This window comes from Orcinus orca, chromosome 14 (assembly GCF_937001465.1).
Source record: "Orcinus orca chromosome 14, mOrcOrc1.1, whole genome shotgun sequence".
Lineage (NCBI taxonomy): Eukaryota > Metazoa > Chordata > Mammalia > Artiodactyla > Delphinidae > Orcinus > Orcinus orca.
This window is the reverse complement of record NC_064572.1, coordinates 76691274-76708353: the sequence shown is the minus strand read 5'-3', so window position 1 is coordinate 76708353 and position 17080 is coordinate 76691274. Positions and strand designations below refer to the sequence as shown.

At 49.8% G+C, this 17080-nt stretch overlaps 1 protein-coding gene across 3 annotated transcripts in view; it reads left to right on the top strand.

The window, feature by feature from the left end:
- The window catches only part of HSPA12A (heat shock protein family A (Hsp70) member 12A), a 159495-nt gene that overhangs the window by 118863 nt on the left and 23552 nt on the right, over nucleotides 1–17080 (top strand). For all 3 annotated transcript variants that reach the window (XM_033420955.2, XM_049697053.1, XM_004265797.3), the window contains 4 exons: nucleotides 7317–7402; nucleotides 8968–9095; nucleotides 12660–12846; nucleotides 15011–15115. In XM_033420955.2, the coding sequence (XP_033276846.1) occupies nucleotides 7317–7402; nucleotides 8968–9095; nucleotides 12660–12846; nucleotides 15011–15115 (506 nt within the window). The remainder of the gene's footprint in view (nucleotides 1–7316; nucleotides 7403–8967; nucleotides 9096–12659; nucleotides 12847–15010; nucleotides 15116–17080) is intronic.

The window sequence follows — 17080 nt, the reverse complement described above, 5'->3', positions numbered from 1 at the left end:
GCCTCTCACCGCTGTGGCCTCTCCCAGTGTGGAAAACAGGCTGTGGACGCGCAGGCTCAGCGGCCATGGCTCACGGGCCCAGCGGCTCCACGGCATGTGGGATCTTCCCAGACCGGGGCACGAACCCGTGTCCCCTGCATCAGCAGGCGGACTCTCAACCACTGCGCCGCCAGGGAAGCCCTGTAATTTATTTCTTGATGAAACCTGGCTGCTGTCCTTAGCATTTCCGCAAGTCTGGGTTTTGCCAGTCAGTCCCCAGACACTGAGGAAGAAGTTCCTCTCTTCTCTGTACCGAGAGAGTAGAGAAGGCTTTTCTCCCTCAAACAGAGGGGACTGACTTTTGGAGGTGGAGTTCCCTGGAGGAGGGGGTGGAAGTGGAGTGCACTCCAGGCAGGGGAACAGTGTGTGCAGGGGTCTGGAAGCTGGATTGAGCACAGATGTTCCAGGGCCTGTGAAAGGATTGGGTGGAGCCAGGGATGGGGGCGATGGAGAGAGATGAGGCTGCAGAGGGAGGCAGGGTGGACTTTTAAAGGCCTGGATGCTAGCTGTGTGCTAGGTTTAGCCTGTGGGGGATGGGAATAGAAGGCCCTGGCCTGGTCGAGTAACGTGAGCAGACCTCAGTTTTGACCGGATGGCTGTGACTGCGGAGGAGCGTGACTTGGATGGGGCGACTCAGAGCGGGGAGACTAAGAGGCTGTGTGGGAGCCCTGATAAAGGTCAGCAGGGTCTGGACCAAGGTTGTGGTGGTGAGGCTGCAGAGGGTGACTGTGAGAGATGCTAAGAAGTAGGAATGACAGGGCTTGGGAGTGCAATGAGAGGGGAGGGAGAAGCCTAGGAAAACTCCCTTCTGGGAGCTATGGGGATTGCACCAACCAAAAGGGACATTTGAGGAGAGAGGCAGGTCTGGGGGTGATTTGAGAGCTGATCCCACGTTGTTGGAGGTAACTCAGGAAATGAGTTACTAATATCCTGACTCGGGGGTTGATGCCTCAGTTGGGAAAGACCTCAGTGGCCCTCCAAATCTATGGATAGACACTGAGTCCACTTTTGGGCACACGTTAGAAACATCCGCCCACCCATCCACCCATCCATCCACCCATCCACCCATCCGTCCATCCATCTACCCACCCAACCAGCTATCCATCCATCCATCCATCCATCCATCCATCCATCCACCCATCCATCCATCCATCCATCCATCCATCCATCCACCCACCCATCCACCCATCCATCCACCCATCCACCCATCCACCCATCCATCCATCCATCCATCCATCTACCCACCCAACCAGCTATCCATCCATCCATCCATCCATCCATCCATCCACCCACCCATCCATCCATCCATCCATCCATCCACCCACCCATCCATCCATCCATCCACCCATCCACCATCCATCCATCCATCTACCCACCCAACCACCTATCCATCCATCCATCTACCCACCCAACCACCTATCCATCCATCCATCCACCCTACATTTACTGAGTGCCTGTGACAAATCAGGAGCTGAGGAATCAAAGATGAAATAAGGCATGGCCTTGCCCAGATGACCCCAGAGTCTGTGAAAGAGAAGTTGGGTGGACAAAAGTATCTTAATCCTGTGTATGGGGTGATCTGGTGGAGCCCCTTCAAATGCTGGGTCCCAGTGGGCAGAGGCTGTGTGGATCCTGAATATAATTCATGAAAATTAGTAGGAAGACCTGTTGGTCTAGAAAGCATTTCCTCACCCCCCCCAGCAGCTGCCTGAACATGCGTGTTCCTGTGAACCTATGGTGAAGAGAGAAATTGTGAACGGCCACCACACATGGACTGAGGTTGCAGGAACTCGGGGATCTCACTGTCTCCGGGGAAACTCCGATGCCCCAGTTCTCTCTCACTGGGGTATCTTATCTCCTAATCCATTTAGTGATGGGGACGGTAACTGGAAGTTGCCGTCCAGTGTCGGGATGGGCCTGACGCAGCCCCCTGGTGCTGATGCTGTGGTTTCTGCCACAATAAATGCTCATTTCCATAATTGTTATTTAGCATTTGGAGAGCAGCTATTTTACACTCAGTGTTCTTTGAAGTCAGGAGGTCCTCTCAGTTCACACCAATAAAATTTCCATTTACTTTGGACATCAACCATGGTGATTGAGCAAAAAACCCCATAAATTATTTACTGAAATGGAAGTTCAGTTTACGGTAATAATGCATTAGTTCAGCTAGCCATGCAGCCTGTTATAGGGTAATAAGAATTTTAAATTTTCCTTCTTAAAAGATATTTGCCAGTAACCTACACATGACCTTGAGCTGATCAATTTTCAAAGATGACGCTACAGGGAGGGCATATAAGGAGAGAGAAAGGGAGAGCTTTTTTCAAATGGCCTGATTTTAGGCAACTGTCAGCAAATAACCTATTATCTCATGGCTAGCAGGAGAAAAGAAATGAACATATACACTGCATTTTAAAAATCATAAGGACCGGACCTTAAAAATCCTTTTGGAATTGAGCATTTGTTTGATAGAACATAAATCTGAAAGCTAGCAAGGAGGCCTATTTGAAAAAGCTGGGGAGTCTCCATTGTTTGAGACCACCTGTCATTTCCCATGAGCCTGGAGCCTTGTAAAATAAAGTCAGCCCAATGGTTCCGTCTTCATCTTTTAAAATGTTGCATTTATGGAGCAGGATCGAGTTGATATATATCTCAGAAAGTCCACGATTCTGCTCACGGCTCTTTGCTGACTAACGTCTCCAGCAGAGGAGAGCAACGAGCAAGTTCATGAATTATGGCTGTCTCTCAGGTTCTCTTATTAAAACTACTTTTTGTTTTAGGAGTGTCTGCTTTGATTAAAGCCATGAGAGCCAGGAGCAAATGAGAATGTGTCTGGATTTTACAAGTCTCACGTTTTATAGCAGGAACCCTGATGAAGCCTGTATTTTAATTATTACACTGTTAAGGCAAGTGATGAGTATTAACCTCACAAGTTCAACTAGTTTCTCCTCTGCTCTCTGCTTTGGGGTCTAAAAAATCCTGTGGCAGGAGACTTGTTGGTTGAATCCTATTTTTACTTGTTCATCTCCTCTACTTGGCTGCATAAATATTTTCATTTATTTATATATCCCTCTTTGCTGCAAAAATTATTTTTTAAACGACTTGGTTGAAGAATGTTTTGCAGGCTGAGTCCCAGGTTAAGAGTGAACCTAGGAACACCTGTATCTATTTTTATATTTACTAAACTAAAAAAGATTATATACTTCTATATAGTAAAGATTACTTACTTATTTACAGTAAGTATATAAGACATAAGTAATGGTAAATCATCTAAAACGAATGACAAAGAAGACCTGAAGATTATCTTCTATTGGTTTTCTAGGAAGCTTCTGGTCTCTTCCTCCTCGGCTTGATTCTGTGGCTGGTAGTTTGCATTCTTGAAGTGTTCCTTGTTTTTCTGATTCTGTGATGTGAAATCATCAAACCCCTCTGCGTTACTGCATTTCAGAGTAACTTAGTGCTTGAAATGGGAAGATGCTTTGAGTGTCTGTTTAATCTTGTGGGAACGGCGGAGTAGGTATTTCTCAAAGCTCCCTGATGCCTCGGCTCTGCCCTTGACTACACTTCTGGTAGAGCATTTTCCTTTCATCTCTTTTACCAGTCTTCTCTCCTTACCTCCGCAGGTGAGTATCCCTTTTCTTTTTATCAGCTTCCTTTCTCTCTTCCAAGCCTGGACTCTAAAAATCTCTCTTCTTCTTGGGCTTTTAGCTTTGCCTGTCTCTTCTGCTCCTCATGTGCCCAGGACACTCTGTGTACTGAACTGGAGTATCACGTAGGCGGGAGCAGTCATGGGGCAGATGTTATTATATTGGCTTTACAGAGAAACTTAAACAGGGTCACAGTGAATGACAGTTGGTGTTTCTTACTGTGGATAATGGCCTAGGTTTAATTGGTAGCCAGGACACACAGCATGTACCTTGTACATATAGACGTTCCATGTATCAACTCTCTCCTCTTGTCTGTTAGCTTAGATCTGTCAATTATCCATAGACCAATAGATAATATTCTATTGACCCTGCTGTGTTTATTCTTAATCACTTACCTATTGAATGAAAGCTCTCAAGATTGGTTGGGATTATTAGCACACCAGAAACTTCTCACATCCCGCAGGGGCTAAAGTAGGCTTTTCCATATTCTTTTCCCTAAAAATTTTTGAGCACCTTTTTGACATCTTAAATAGTTAAATAAAGAAATATTAGCTTGATAACAAAGTTATCACTGCAGGCGCTTTATATTTCTGTGGAGGGTCAGTGCACGTTAACTGGTGAATTACCTTTGATTTGGGATCTGTAGAGCTATAGATGTGGGTGTGCATGATATGCAAATGTCTATAAAAATGTTACTCCTCCATACCTTCTGTGCAAATCAGTTTTAAATCATCGCACGATGTAGCTGCATTTTAATTTCTAATGGAGAAAATCCATGAAGTTCAATTGCCTCTAGGCCTGGCTGAGTGATCAGCAAGTCAAATGATTTATTTCGTACTGAACCAGAGGCAGGGTGGGAGGGAGGTACAGGGAGAACCAAAAAACATCCTTGGTTCTTGTCTTCAAATTCCCTGGAGTCCTCTGGGGGCCCAAGGCATGTGTTCAGTGTGTGGCCCAACACATGCTATTTTACAAGTCAGTAGGACATGCTCTGAGAAGGGCTGAGTGATGGGATAATTAGAACCAAGCAGACAGCGGGGTGGATGGTTTGTCTGCAGATAAATAGCTTGTTTGCTAATTGCCGGCACCAGATTTTCTGGGCAATTAGACATTTGGTGTCTTCCAAAACCTTCTGTGCAAATGTGGACACATGGCTGCAGGCCTTGCAGATAGCGGGTGGAGAGAGGGTGGCTCACAGGCCCAGCCACTCCGTGGCACATGGGATCTTCCCGGACCGGGGCACGAACCCGTGTCCCCTGCATCGGCAGGCGGACTCTCAACCACTGCGCCACCAGGGAAGCCCCGAGCAAGTTTTCTTTAATAAAATTTTTTTATTGTGGTAAAGTATATATAACATAAAATTTGCCATTTTAACCATTTTTAAGTGTTCAAATCAGTGGCATTAATTACATTCACAATGTTGTGCAACCGTCACTACTTTTTCCAAAATCTTTCATCACCCCAAATGGAAATTCTGTACTCCCCATTCCTCCCTCTAGCCGCTGGCTACTTCTAATCTACTGTCTGTCTCTATGAATTTGCCTGTTCTAAACATTATATGGTATTTGTCCTTTTGTGTCCAGCTTACTTCACTTAGCATAATGTTTTCTAGGTTCATCCATGGTGTATCATGTGTAAGAATTTCATTCCTTTTTACAGCTGAACAATATTCCATTGAATGGATATACCACATTTTGTTTATCCATTTGCCTGTTGATAACTTGGGTTATTTTCACTTTTTGGTTTTTGTGAATAATGCTGCAGTGAACACGCACATACAAGCGTCCCCGTTTTCAATTCTTTCGGGTAGTTACTTAGGAGTGGAATTCCTAGGAGTGGAATCGAGTCTATGGTAAGTCTATATTTGACTTTTTGAGGAACTACCAAGCTGCTTATCACAGCAGCTGTATCATTTTGCATTCCCACAAGATATATACAGGGGGTCCAATCTCTCCACATCCTTGCCACCATTTGTTATTTCGTTTTTTTCTTTTCAATTAGAGCCATCCTAGTGGGTGTGAAGCAGTATCTCACTGTGGTTTTGATTTCCCTAATGACTAATGAGTGCATTTCCCTAATGACTAATGAGTTAAGCATCTTTCACGTGCTTATCGACCATTAGTGTATGCTCTTTGGAGAAATGTCTGCTTAAGTCCTTTGCCCCACCAGTTGATTCGTGGCCTCTGTACTTACTTGCTTCTGAACCTTTCTCCCAGAGGTTGGAACTGAACCTTATCAGGAGGAGAGGGAGCATACGCCTGCAGATTGGGGAGGTGGCTGTGCAGATTGGAAGCTTCATATTCACTCTTTCATGATTCATTTTATTCCCTCAACCCATTTGGCGCCCACTGTAATGATGCTGTTCGAGTTCTCACTAAGCAGGAAAAAAAAAAATCAGTAAGCGCGTGGGATTAACCAAAGTGATTTGGCAAGCAGAGGCAGACGAGCCACTCCTAGTGCTTCCCTAGAAGCAGACAGGTCTTTCTCAGATACCTCATACCCTCTGGGTTTCCTTGACTACAGGTGTTGTTGTAGCACGTTACCCGTTTTTTTCCCCGTCAGGTATTAGTCTATATACTGAATAGAGCAGTATTTGCAGAACGTACTGGATGGTACCTGGGATTTGTTGGTGCCCAGGGTCTGGCCAGCACCTCTGCAGGGGGAGCCTGCAATGCTTGTTCCACTGCCCTGCAGGCCCTGCCGGTCCTGGGCAGCGGGCAGGGAGAGTGGGTGGAGCATCCAGCACTGACCAGGGACAGGGCGACTTCTCCTTGGGTGCTCATCCCTGGGGGAGAGCCACGGGGCTCTGGCAAGGTTTCAGAACAAATATCTGTGCCTGAGTAACTGCAAGAGCAGTAGGGGAATCGACAAAATGCTATTCATGCTGCCTGGCTGTTGGCTCTTCTCTGATTTGATCGCGTGTCTGTTGCAGGGCCCCGACTGGGGGACCCAGGAATGCTAATCTATCTGTCTTTCTGCTATGTTTTTTGTTTTGTTTTTTTAAATTGAATGTCAAAACCCTTCAGCATCACTGAAGAGAGATGAGTTCCCCTTGTTCTGGCAGGGCCTCATGCCAGAGGGAGGGAGGAGGTGTTGCATCCACAAAGCAAGGGAATTCTTTCTGGAAGTCGCACTCCTGTCCTCTATTCTTACTATTAGGGTTGTTAATCTTTGGGGTGGGGTCCCATACTCCTTTGGGAACCTGACAGCTGTGGATGCCCTTCCAAGAAAATGCATGAAAAATTCGCACATCATCTCAGGGGGCTACAGGCTCCTCTGGTCCATACTGGTGCCTGGGCTAAGGACCAGCTCTGCAGAGGGCATGAGCCAGGTGCCAAGGCGATTTGGGGACCGGGCAGCCTCTCTGCTAAGTGGGAGTTGGTTGGCACATAGGGAGAGTCCTGGTGGTCACTGTGAGAAAAGGAGCGTCTCATTTGGTCAAGTTTTAAATATCAAATACGGGGGTGGACAGATCAGACACCCTACCTTTCTGGCTGGAGTTCAGCCTCGCCCCACATTAGCTGGCTTTCCAGGGGCAACAGTCCCTGCAGGAGCAAAGCCACCCCGCCCGCATTGCTGCTCTCTGGCTCAGTCCACACCACCTCTAAGGAGCGCACTTGTCTTTCCTTTCAGAAATGGCCCCTACATCTGCATATTCATCTCCAGCCCGGAGTCTGGGGGACACAGGAATAACACCTCTGTCCCCTTCCCACACTGTGGTAAGAAACGTGTGTGTATGGGGAGGGGGGTACGTGTGCTGATTACTTCGCTTTCAGAGGCGCCTCTCACGTGACGGGCTTCTGAGCGGCTTCTCACGTTCACGGGTGGAGATTAAGTTGTCCTCGTACCAGCCCCGTGAGCCTTACCCAGCCCCTTCGCCACTGTGGGTCAGCAAAGGCTTTCCACGGTGTGGATGGTGCTCCTGGAGCCATTGGCCTGGGTGTGGGTAACATGAGCAGGCAGGGTGGGAGCCGCTCTTTAAAGATTCAGGGCTCAGAGACTGCGAGGCATCCTCTTGGGAGGAAGCAGCCACTTTGGGCTGGCGGGTGAGTCAGTGAAATGCAGTGGCTTTTCCACTGTAGTTAACCGCCGTGACCAAAAGCTGTGGCTGTAATGGCTTCTGCGCCAGCTTGCCCGAGAGAGAGGACCTGGGCAGCACGGGGGGCTGGAGGCTGGGCGTTTGCTCTCACCCTGCCCCTCACTGCAAAGGTGGATACTGTGGGGCAGCCGTTCCAGGGATTTACATGTAGCCAACCAGAGAGACGTACCCGGAGGAAAGGGCGGCTTTGTACAAGCTGCTCAGAGCCTCAAAGCAGACCCTGCTGAGAAGAACTTCAGAGCCATCGCTAGGTAGGGACGCCAGCTTGTCTTGGTTTTCCTGGAACCATCCTGGTTTCCACACAAAGTCCTGTATCCTGGAACTCCCTCAGGCTTGGGAAAACTGAGAGGCTTGGTCACCTAACAGCTGCGTCCTGTGGTTTTCAAACTCTGTACCCCGAGGGTTCCCTGTAAAAGCTTCAGAATAAGCTGAACAGGATGGGGGGGCAGTGTGATGAAAGGCCAGACATGTGGGGTTCTCACCCCCTGCTCTAACCAATACTCTTCAAATCCAGAAATTATTGGTATAATTTGAAGTTCTGTGGATGTTAAAAAAAAAAAAGTCTACATTTGCTTAAAGGATTTTTTGGAAGTCTGTAATGGCCTGACCAACTCACCTGACAGATGAGGAAAGGCTCGAGGCCCCAAGGGGACAGGACTCAGCAGGGTCATATGATGTCTATGGCAGGACCGGGCAGGGTCCTTGGTATGCTGAGCCCCACATCCATGCATGACACGCCCGGGCAGATGGAGGGGTCACCTGGCAGGTGCACAGGGCACAGCTGAGCAGGGTCTGGAGATCTGTGCAGGGACTGGGGCAGGGCAATGGGGGGCAGAGGGGGGTGTCACTCAGGGAACCACTGGGGTTCCAGCCCAGATGGAAGAGTTTCCGTAATTAGCCACGTTTGTGCACAGTTGATAAAGGGAGTGTTGGGCAAGTGTAGGCAGGGACCCTCCCCGGTGGCCTGGCCCTTGTTCAGGAGACACCTCCATTCTCCTTGAGTCGGTCAGGTAGGGGCTGAGAAAGCCTACCCTCTCCCCAGGACTCACCACGTGGCAGCCTTGAACCAGAATGTGCAGTATGCTTCTGTCTACAGTGGGCACACAGCAGGGCAGGGTGGAGCCCTTCTGAAAGCCTGGCTTGACTGCCCCGCCCACTCCCTGTACCCCGCTCGGTTATCCGCAGAACGATGCCAACCCAAACGTCTCTGAGCAGCAGACGTTTCTCGTGGTGGTGGCTGTCGACTTTGGGACCACATCCAGCGGCTATGCCTACAGCTTCACCAAGGAGCCAGAATGCATCCATGTAATGAGGTGAGTGCTGTGGGCAGCGAGGGGCAGGTGCTGGCGCAGGTCGCTGTAACTATGGAGACTTGGGGGAGGGCCTTGGGGGAGGGGAGAGGGATTAGTACAGTGAGCAGGTGAATGGTACGTAGTCAGCGGGTCCTGGATTCTGGCCCCGCTTGGCCCAAACTCACCATGCCACTTGGGGCAAGCCACTTCTGATCTCTGGGCTCCAGGTTCCTGGTCTGTCAATGTGTTGCTTTAATTCTGACTTGGTTTGGGGAAGGACCTGGACAGTATGTTTGAAACCAGGTGATTCCAGCGTACAGCCTGGGCAAGAGGTGCTGACTTTTAAGGTGCTGGTGATGGAGGAGATCCAGGCCTCCACTCACCACTGTGTGACCTCAGGCAATTGCTGAACCTTCTAAAGCTCTGTTTCCTCATCTGTGAAATGGGGATAATGGCAGTACCTGCTTGACAGAGTGTGTGTGCAAATGTAACGAGATTTCCCATCAAGCACTTAGCAGGTAGTAAGATGTAAGCAGGGAAGGTGCTGGCTCTTTCAAGGGAAGTCCTGAGATGACAGTAATCAGAAGTGGGAAGCACCTGAGAAAAAGCAGAGTGGGGTGAATTTCAGCCAACTTCACCCTGAAGCTGCCCTGGGTCTCCTGGGCCACTCCCCCCGCCCCGCCCCCCCACTCATGCACACAGCAGCCCTGGTGTCTACCCCATCCACATGTGATCAGCTGTCTGCGAGGACCCTGGTCTATCCTGGCACCAGTGCCTGCTCCCCAAGACTGGCTCACGCCTTCTTGCAGGCTCTGGCCACTCAAAGCTTTGGGAAACAGGGATTTATCACCCTGATTTTCCAAATCCAAGGATGGCTCTGAAGATACATTGTGATGGGCTTTGCAATTCCTTCAGCTGGTCATTGTGGAATTTAGTTATCACTCCCAGAATAAGATCTTATGCATTTGTTATAGAGTGCTGTTTAAAACATAAGTCATGATAGATGTGACCCCTACCCCACTCTTGATTTAGGCCCTGCCTTTCCTCTGGAAAACTGGGTGTCCTAAGATGCTTCAGAGACCCGTGGGTGTCGTCTCATCAGGAAATAACAAAAAGCCATTTCTAGTAGAGAACCCCGATTGCAGCAGAGCCTTCGGTGTTCAGTCACCACCGAGATTCTGCCTCAGGTTCGTGGGACAGATGCTGTGCGGGTCCGCTCTGCCATCTCCCGAGGTGGGAACCTCGGAAAGAGAAGAGCTCTGTATTAAAAGCTAGAGTCAACATTTATCAGCTTCTAGTTGTTTTAAGAAATGTTATTTCAAAGGGATAGTCGTACAATGAAAACTGAAGAAAAAAAAAAAGAGCAAAAATAACTTTGAACTTGCTGGGGAGGAATTCTCACAAAACACCCACAGATGCAGGGTCTCCAGGGACATTATCGTAGTCATCGTAGAGATTTTTGGAGGGAGGTTCTACCTGAATATTAGTTCAGTCAGAACATATTAACATAACCATGATCCAGACGGACAGAGTTATGAATGAGAAAGTGTAAGTTTTTGTATTTAAATAGGAATGAAGGATTAAAAATTTGAAGGGCAAAACCTCAGGAAGTCCATTACCTACTGAAAATGTCCGTGTTAATAGTAATGGAAAATCCATTCCCGAAAGGTTGTGTGGGGCGCGCCTCTGGCCCAGGCGCCAGTGTCTAGCTGAGCTGCTGCTCACCCGTGCGTCTCGGTGGGGTCACCACGGGGACTTTGGCTCCCTGGGTAGAAGCCTGCATCCTCATGGGGCTTGACTGGGAAACCGGCCAGGGATGACTCCAGCCTCATCTGTGTGGCAAATCTAGGTGGAGGGTGGCGCTCCATCTGGACTGTGATGCCAGGGGCAGGTGAGAGCCCATCCAGGAGTACAGCCACCTCCCCAGGAGGGCAGGCCGGGGAGAGAGGTGCGCTTCCTCTCGGGCATGTGTCTCCATCGGGGGCTGCTCGTAGGGGTCGTGTGCTTAGTGGCAGGACCAGAGCCAGCTGCTGAGCCAGGACCTGGTGGAGTCTCCTCGTGGAGCCTCTTGGCAGCCGGAGCTTCTCTGCCATGGCCCCGAAGGAGGGAGAAGCATCCACTCTTTACTTTTCTCCTTCCTTCTATCTGCGAGAAGGAAGGAAGCTTTGCTGGGGCTCAGCCTACCCTCTGATTGCTCCATGACACCCATCTGTCAGTTCCAGGACGTAATCCCATCGCATCTGCCCGCCTGTCTGTCTGTATCCACCCCTCCCCACTTCTGGGTCCTCTTCAGCCTATAGATGTGCAGGATAGGGTTCCTTCCCTCCTCACGGTTCCCGTCAGCACTCTCACCCACCTTGTTGCTGTGACTGTCCCCCCAGTATGGGGGTGCCCAGGTCTGTTTCCTTCCTGGATCTCTTTCTGAACCCCAGGCTTGTATCTTCAAGCCCCTCCTGGGAGTTCAATGCCGGAACGTTCAAATAAAGCTCTCCACGTTTCCTCCTGCCTCCTTCTTGACCAGGGCATCTGTGAGGGGCACTGTCTCCTCCAGGTTCCCATGCTTGAAACCTCTGGGGCTCCTTGCACCTGCTCACCACCGAGGCCATTTGGCTCGGTTCTCCGCTGGACGGCTCCTCCCCCCTCGTCCCCTCTCTCTCTTCCCAGGGCTCTCCACCCCCGTATGAGCTCCCTCACCTCGAGGCCTGAGTCTCCTGCTCAGCCACCTGGCTTCCCGTCTCCCGCCCTTTTAGTCCAGTTCGCTGCAGTCAACAGTAGCTCTGATTTCTGTCCTGCCCCTGCTCTGAAACCTTCAGTGGTTTCCTATTACTCACTGATTAAATCTCTCACTCCTCAGGGTTCTCTTCAGCCTGGTTCCTACCACCTTCCCAGTCTCGTTTTTCACACATGTACACCATCACCCTTCTCATTTACACGCTTTCTCCAACCTACACAGTCACTTAGCTTGCCCACCTCAGAGCAGCCTGCAGTGTCCTTCCCTCCTTCAACATCAAGTCTCTCCTGAGCCCTGCATTCTTTCCAAGACCCCAGCTCTGGCACCTCTGTCTCTCTGACCCCTCTGGGACATTTCCCTGGGCCCCTCATTTCCATCTGATGAGGCAGGTATTTATGTGTTTGTTTATACCCTACCTGTTTCAAAGAGGATGCAAACCAGCTATCCATCTGCTATTGAGTGCTTGCAAATTAAGGAACCAAAACCCAAGCCAAAAAACAAAACAAAAAAACCCATTACCTACTAGGTTGTGAGTTATTTGAAGGCAGAGACATAAATGTTTCATCTCTGTGTCGCTAGCAGCTGGCACACAGTAGATGCTCAGTAAACGCTGAAAGGATGAAGCAGACTTTGTTACTTAGCAAGAACCTGGTACTTGTCCCTTTCGTTTTTCTTATTGACTGAAGTTGTGTCTCTAGTCACTACTCAGCCAGCTAAACCAGAGGGCACCTTTGGCAGCCACCATGGGCACTCACATCTGTAACGGCCACGCACACAGTAGGTGCTCACACCAGTGCCGCCTGCATTGGGATTACGCAAGAAGGCCCATGACCTCTGCCTTTCCTTGGTGGCAGGCGATGGGAAGGAGGCGACCCTGGGGTGTCCAACCAGAAGACTCCGACCACCATCTTGTTGACTCCGGAGAGGAAGTTCCACAGTTTCGGGTATGCCGCCAGGGACTTCTACCACGACCTGGATCCCAACGAGGCCAAGCAGTGGCTGTACCTGGAGAAGTTCAAGATGAAGCTGCACACCACTGGGGTGAGCCAGCCTCTCCCTGGCCCCACGTCCTCCACATTCGAGAGCCGAGGTTCCTCCAGCCTTTCCAGACCTTGGGGGCCCTCAGGTTTCTCCCAAGCAGAAATGAATCTCCATTCACCTTGAGTTTAGAAACAACCTGGGGCACATGACACTTTTGTGGAACACACAGCACTTTCTGACGTACACATGGGCAGGGAGATATTCAGAATGTTTAGCAACTTGTTTGTTTTGGAACTTGACCAGTCAGAGAGACACTGCCTGGATGGAGCACAGGCATAGGGGGCTGGGAGACCCCTGCTGTGCCAGGAGATCCCCCTTCACCTGCAGGATTGTTGGGAGATCAAGGAATCCTGAAGGAAGGACTCGGGGACGAGGGAGCATTTTGGGGGCTCAGGGTAGTGGTTATAACTAACCGGTTTGGAAGTAACAACCAGCAACAATGGCTCATTAACCTTCTCTGTGGGGAAGGAGGTAGCTCAGGAAATCAAGGGCCCAATAATTGGAGGCCCAATGCCTGAAGTAGTTCTGCTTCCAACTTGCCAGGGTTTTGTAAGATGGCCAAGTTGATTAGCACCCTCCCCCAAGCTTCATCGAAATGTTGAGCCATAGGATAGAATTTTTTCAATTTAAGCATTTTATCCCTTAAATTTTCCTCAACTCTCAGTACTTAGAGATGCAGGATGGTGATAGTGTTTAAGACCACAGACCATGAGGCCAGATGGCCTGGGTTTAAATCCCACCTCTGACACGTTTGAGATACTTAATCCAAGTCACTTAGACTCTCCTTGCCTTGCTTTACCTTATCTGTGAAATGGAGACTTGCAGAGTGCTTTTCTTACGGGGACGTTGTAAGGATTAAAGGAATCAAAATACACAAAGCTCTCAGAACCATGCCGGTCGGTCCTTAGTTAAAGTCAATTGCTAGCGTCTATTATTTATTGCTTTCATATGTCTGCTTGTTAAGTGTTTGCAGATGACAAAACAAATGTTACTGGGAAACGCTGCAGCCAGCACCCTGCCTTCCAGGGCTTGGTGCTCACCCGTGTGTGTGTCTCTCTCTGAAGCACACTGACTTCGCCTCAAAATGCACCCTTCTTGTTTCACCTGATAGGATTCAGCAGTGCCCAATAGGAATCTCCTGCAGGTGGAAGCCCAGGAATTTTTTCAATTTGAATTTTTCAATTCCAAGCCTGTGGCTTCCTGATGCCTGGAAGCCGCCTGGGGGCCACCACCCCAAAGCTGGGGTGTCTTTGCTGAGCCCCAGATGTGGGAGGAGTGAGCATGTGTAGAGGGGTCAGGATGATGGGCAGGCCCCACAAGGCCGGTTTAGCTGCTTGATACCCCTTCACACTCCAAAGGCAAAGACTAATTACCCAGCCTGGATCAATCCCGAGACCACACTGATTGTTTTCCCTGGTGGCAATGCGTCTTCTGGTTCCAGGAGACTTGGGGGTTTTCTCCTGATTTTTGCTCCCCTCTCTGCCCATTCCCACCCTCTGGGGACTATTTTCATCATTTTTGAATCACCGCAGTTCATCCGGCATCTCACGGAGCATCTTACGCCCAAGGACTGCACTCGGCAACTGCTGTAGCTTCTGGCAGAGGAAGGAAGGCAATGATGCTGGGCTCCCAGTGGATTAGACCGCACAATCCTTAAAATAGGAGCCCTTCTATTTTTGTGACTTGGTTGGCAGCTCATCGGGAAGTGAAAGCTTCGTGTCTGTTTAGCACCGTGCACGTCAGTGATTTGGTATGATTATCTAGGCTTCCATTAGGGGGGCTCCCAAGGGTGACCATGTGTGTCATGTGGAAATAGTATGTAAATTGCATCGGGAGTGGCGTCTGCTGCCTTTTTTTTTTTCTTCCTGGGCTCTGTTGCTGCCCCGAAACCTCTGCCCCCAGAGGATCCAGGGGAGAGAGGAAAAGAAGGAGGGAAGGGAGCAGTGGAGGTGGGGCCTGAGGGGAGCAGCCAGGGCCCCCTACACAGTAAGGGGACATTGCTGCCAGCCCTGTCCTGGGGGACGTGCCGTCCTAGTCTGCCCCTCAAACACCAGGAAACACAGACATGGTTCACTGGGTTCCCCAGGTCTCCAAGTGACAGTGCTTAAAGCCAGAAGGCATGTCTCTCCTTCTTTTTACTATTTCATTCCTGTCCCGGCTCTAGGACCTCACCATGGATACAGACCTGACGGCAGCAAATGGCAAGAAAATCAAAGCTCTTGAAATCTTTGCTTATGCCCTGCGGTACTTTAAGGAACAGGCGCTGAAGGTGGGTACATGCCAGAGCCTGTGCTGGGGGCAGGGGGGCACCTGCCAGCTAGGGGAGCAGGGACAGCCTCAGGGCAGAGAATGTGCCCTTGTGCACTGCTGGTGGGAAGGGAAAACGGTGCAGCTGCTGTGGAGAACAGCCTGGCAGTTCCTCAAAAGGTTAAATACGGAGTGACCATCTGCCTAGCAGTTCCAATCCTAGGTATGTACCAAGAGACATGAAAACATATATTCACACAAAAACTTGTCCATGAATGTTTCTAGCAGCACTATTCATAATAACCAAAAAGCAGAAACAACCCAAATGTCCATCAGTGGATGAATGGTTAACTAAATGGGATTCACCCATACGCTGCAATATTATTCAGCCTTAAAAAGGAGTGAAGTACTGACACCTGCTCTGGCATGGATGGACCTTGAAGACATTATGCTAACATTATGCTAAGTGAAAGAAGCCAGATACAAAAGGCCACACATGATTCCATTTGTAGGAAATGATCAGAAGAGGCAAATCCGTAGAGACAGAAAGTAGACTAGTGGTTGCTAGAGGCTGGGGGAGTGGCAGAGGAGTGACTGCCAGCGGGTATGGGTTACTTTTGGGGGGTGATGAAGTTAGATAGCGGGGATGGTTGCGCAACCTTGTGAATATACTAAAACCCACTGAATTGTGCACTTTATTTTATCTTACTTTTTTGGCTGCGCGGGCTCTCTCTAGTTGCGGCGAGCGGGGGCTACTCTTCGTTGCGGTGTGTGGGCTTCTCATTGCAGTGGCTTCTCTTGTTGCGGAGCATGGGCTCTAGGCCCGTGGGTTTCAGTAGTTGTGGCACAAGGGCTTCAGTAGTTGTGGCTTGTGGGCTCTAGAGCGCAGGCTCGGTAGTTTCGGCGCACGGGCTTGGTTGCTCTGCAGCACGTGGCATCTTCCTGGACCAGGGATCGAACCCACGTCCCCTGCATTGGCCGTGAACCCGTGTCCACTGCACCACCGGGGAAGTCCCAAACTGTGCACTTTAAAAAGGTGAATTTTGTGGTATGTGAATTATACCTCAGTAAAACAAACAAGAGAAAGAAAGGCGGGAGACATGCAGCAGCTGTGCGATCTTGGGCGAGGTGCTCGTTCTCTCTGATACCCACGTTCCTAACATGAAAAGGGGGTCAGATAACTGTGCCTCGTGGGTCGTTTGATAGTAAGTGAAATATTCGATGTTAACTGCCCCCCTGGGGGCTCAGCAACTATTTACTTGGTAAATAGTTGCTGCTGTCCCCCCTCTCCTCCATGCCCCCCACCCCAGACCCCATGGAAGAAGCTGACCAGGTGAATAAGCCCCCTTGGTTGGCCCTTGCAAAGGTTTGTTCAGTGATGGCCCAGAATTAAGAAAATGGCTAATTTCCAAATGGAATAGAGCCATCCACTCGGTGTCCCCTCACATAGACATGGTGATGAGCGGGTGCAGATCAGATGATTCAAGAGCCTCGTGTATTAAACTCTATCCAAAAAGAATTGGGAACTTCAGAAGCATTTGGTATTATGTGATCGCTAGAAGAAATTTAGTGAATTCTAGAAATAGAGTAGAACAGAATTCTAGAAATAGGGCTAGAGGGAGACAAAGAGGTGAGGTCGTAACACTGCTTTCATCCATTCAAGTACCTCTTGTTTTGAGTACTTTTTGTGAGCCAGGTGCTATGCGAGTTCTGGCCACGTGGAAAGAAACCCAGTGCATGCAGTCGATGGGTGGGTGTCATGAGGGGGTAACCGTGGGTGTTGAGTGTTCGCTGAAGGCAGAGGTTCTGCCCAAGGGCAGCAGCAGGGAATCCTCCCCGGAGGAGAGGGATTGCGGGCCTCTGACAGGCTGCAGCTGGAAGGGCAGGTGTTTTGCACCAGTGGAACGGCCCAGGCACAGCTCAGGGGAAAGAAAACATAGCAAACCGCTGTGGGAAGCAGGCAGCTTGGAGCAGGCAAAGGGCAAGG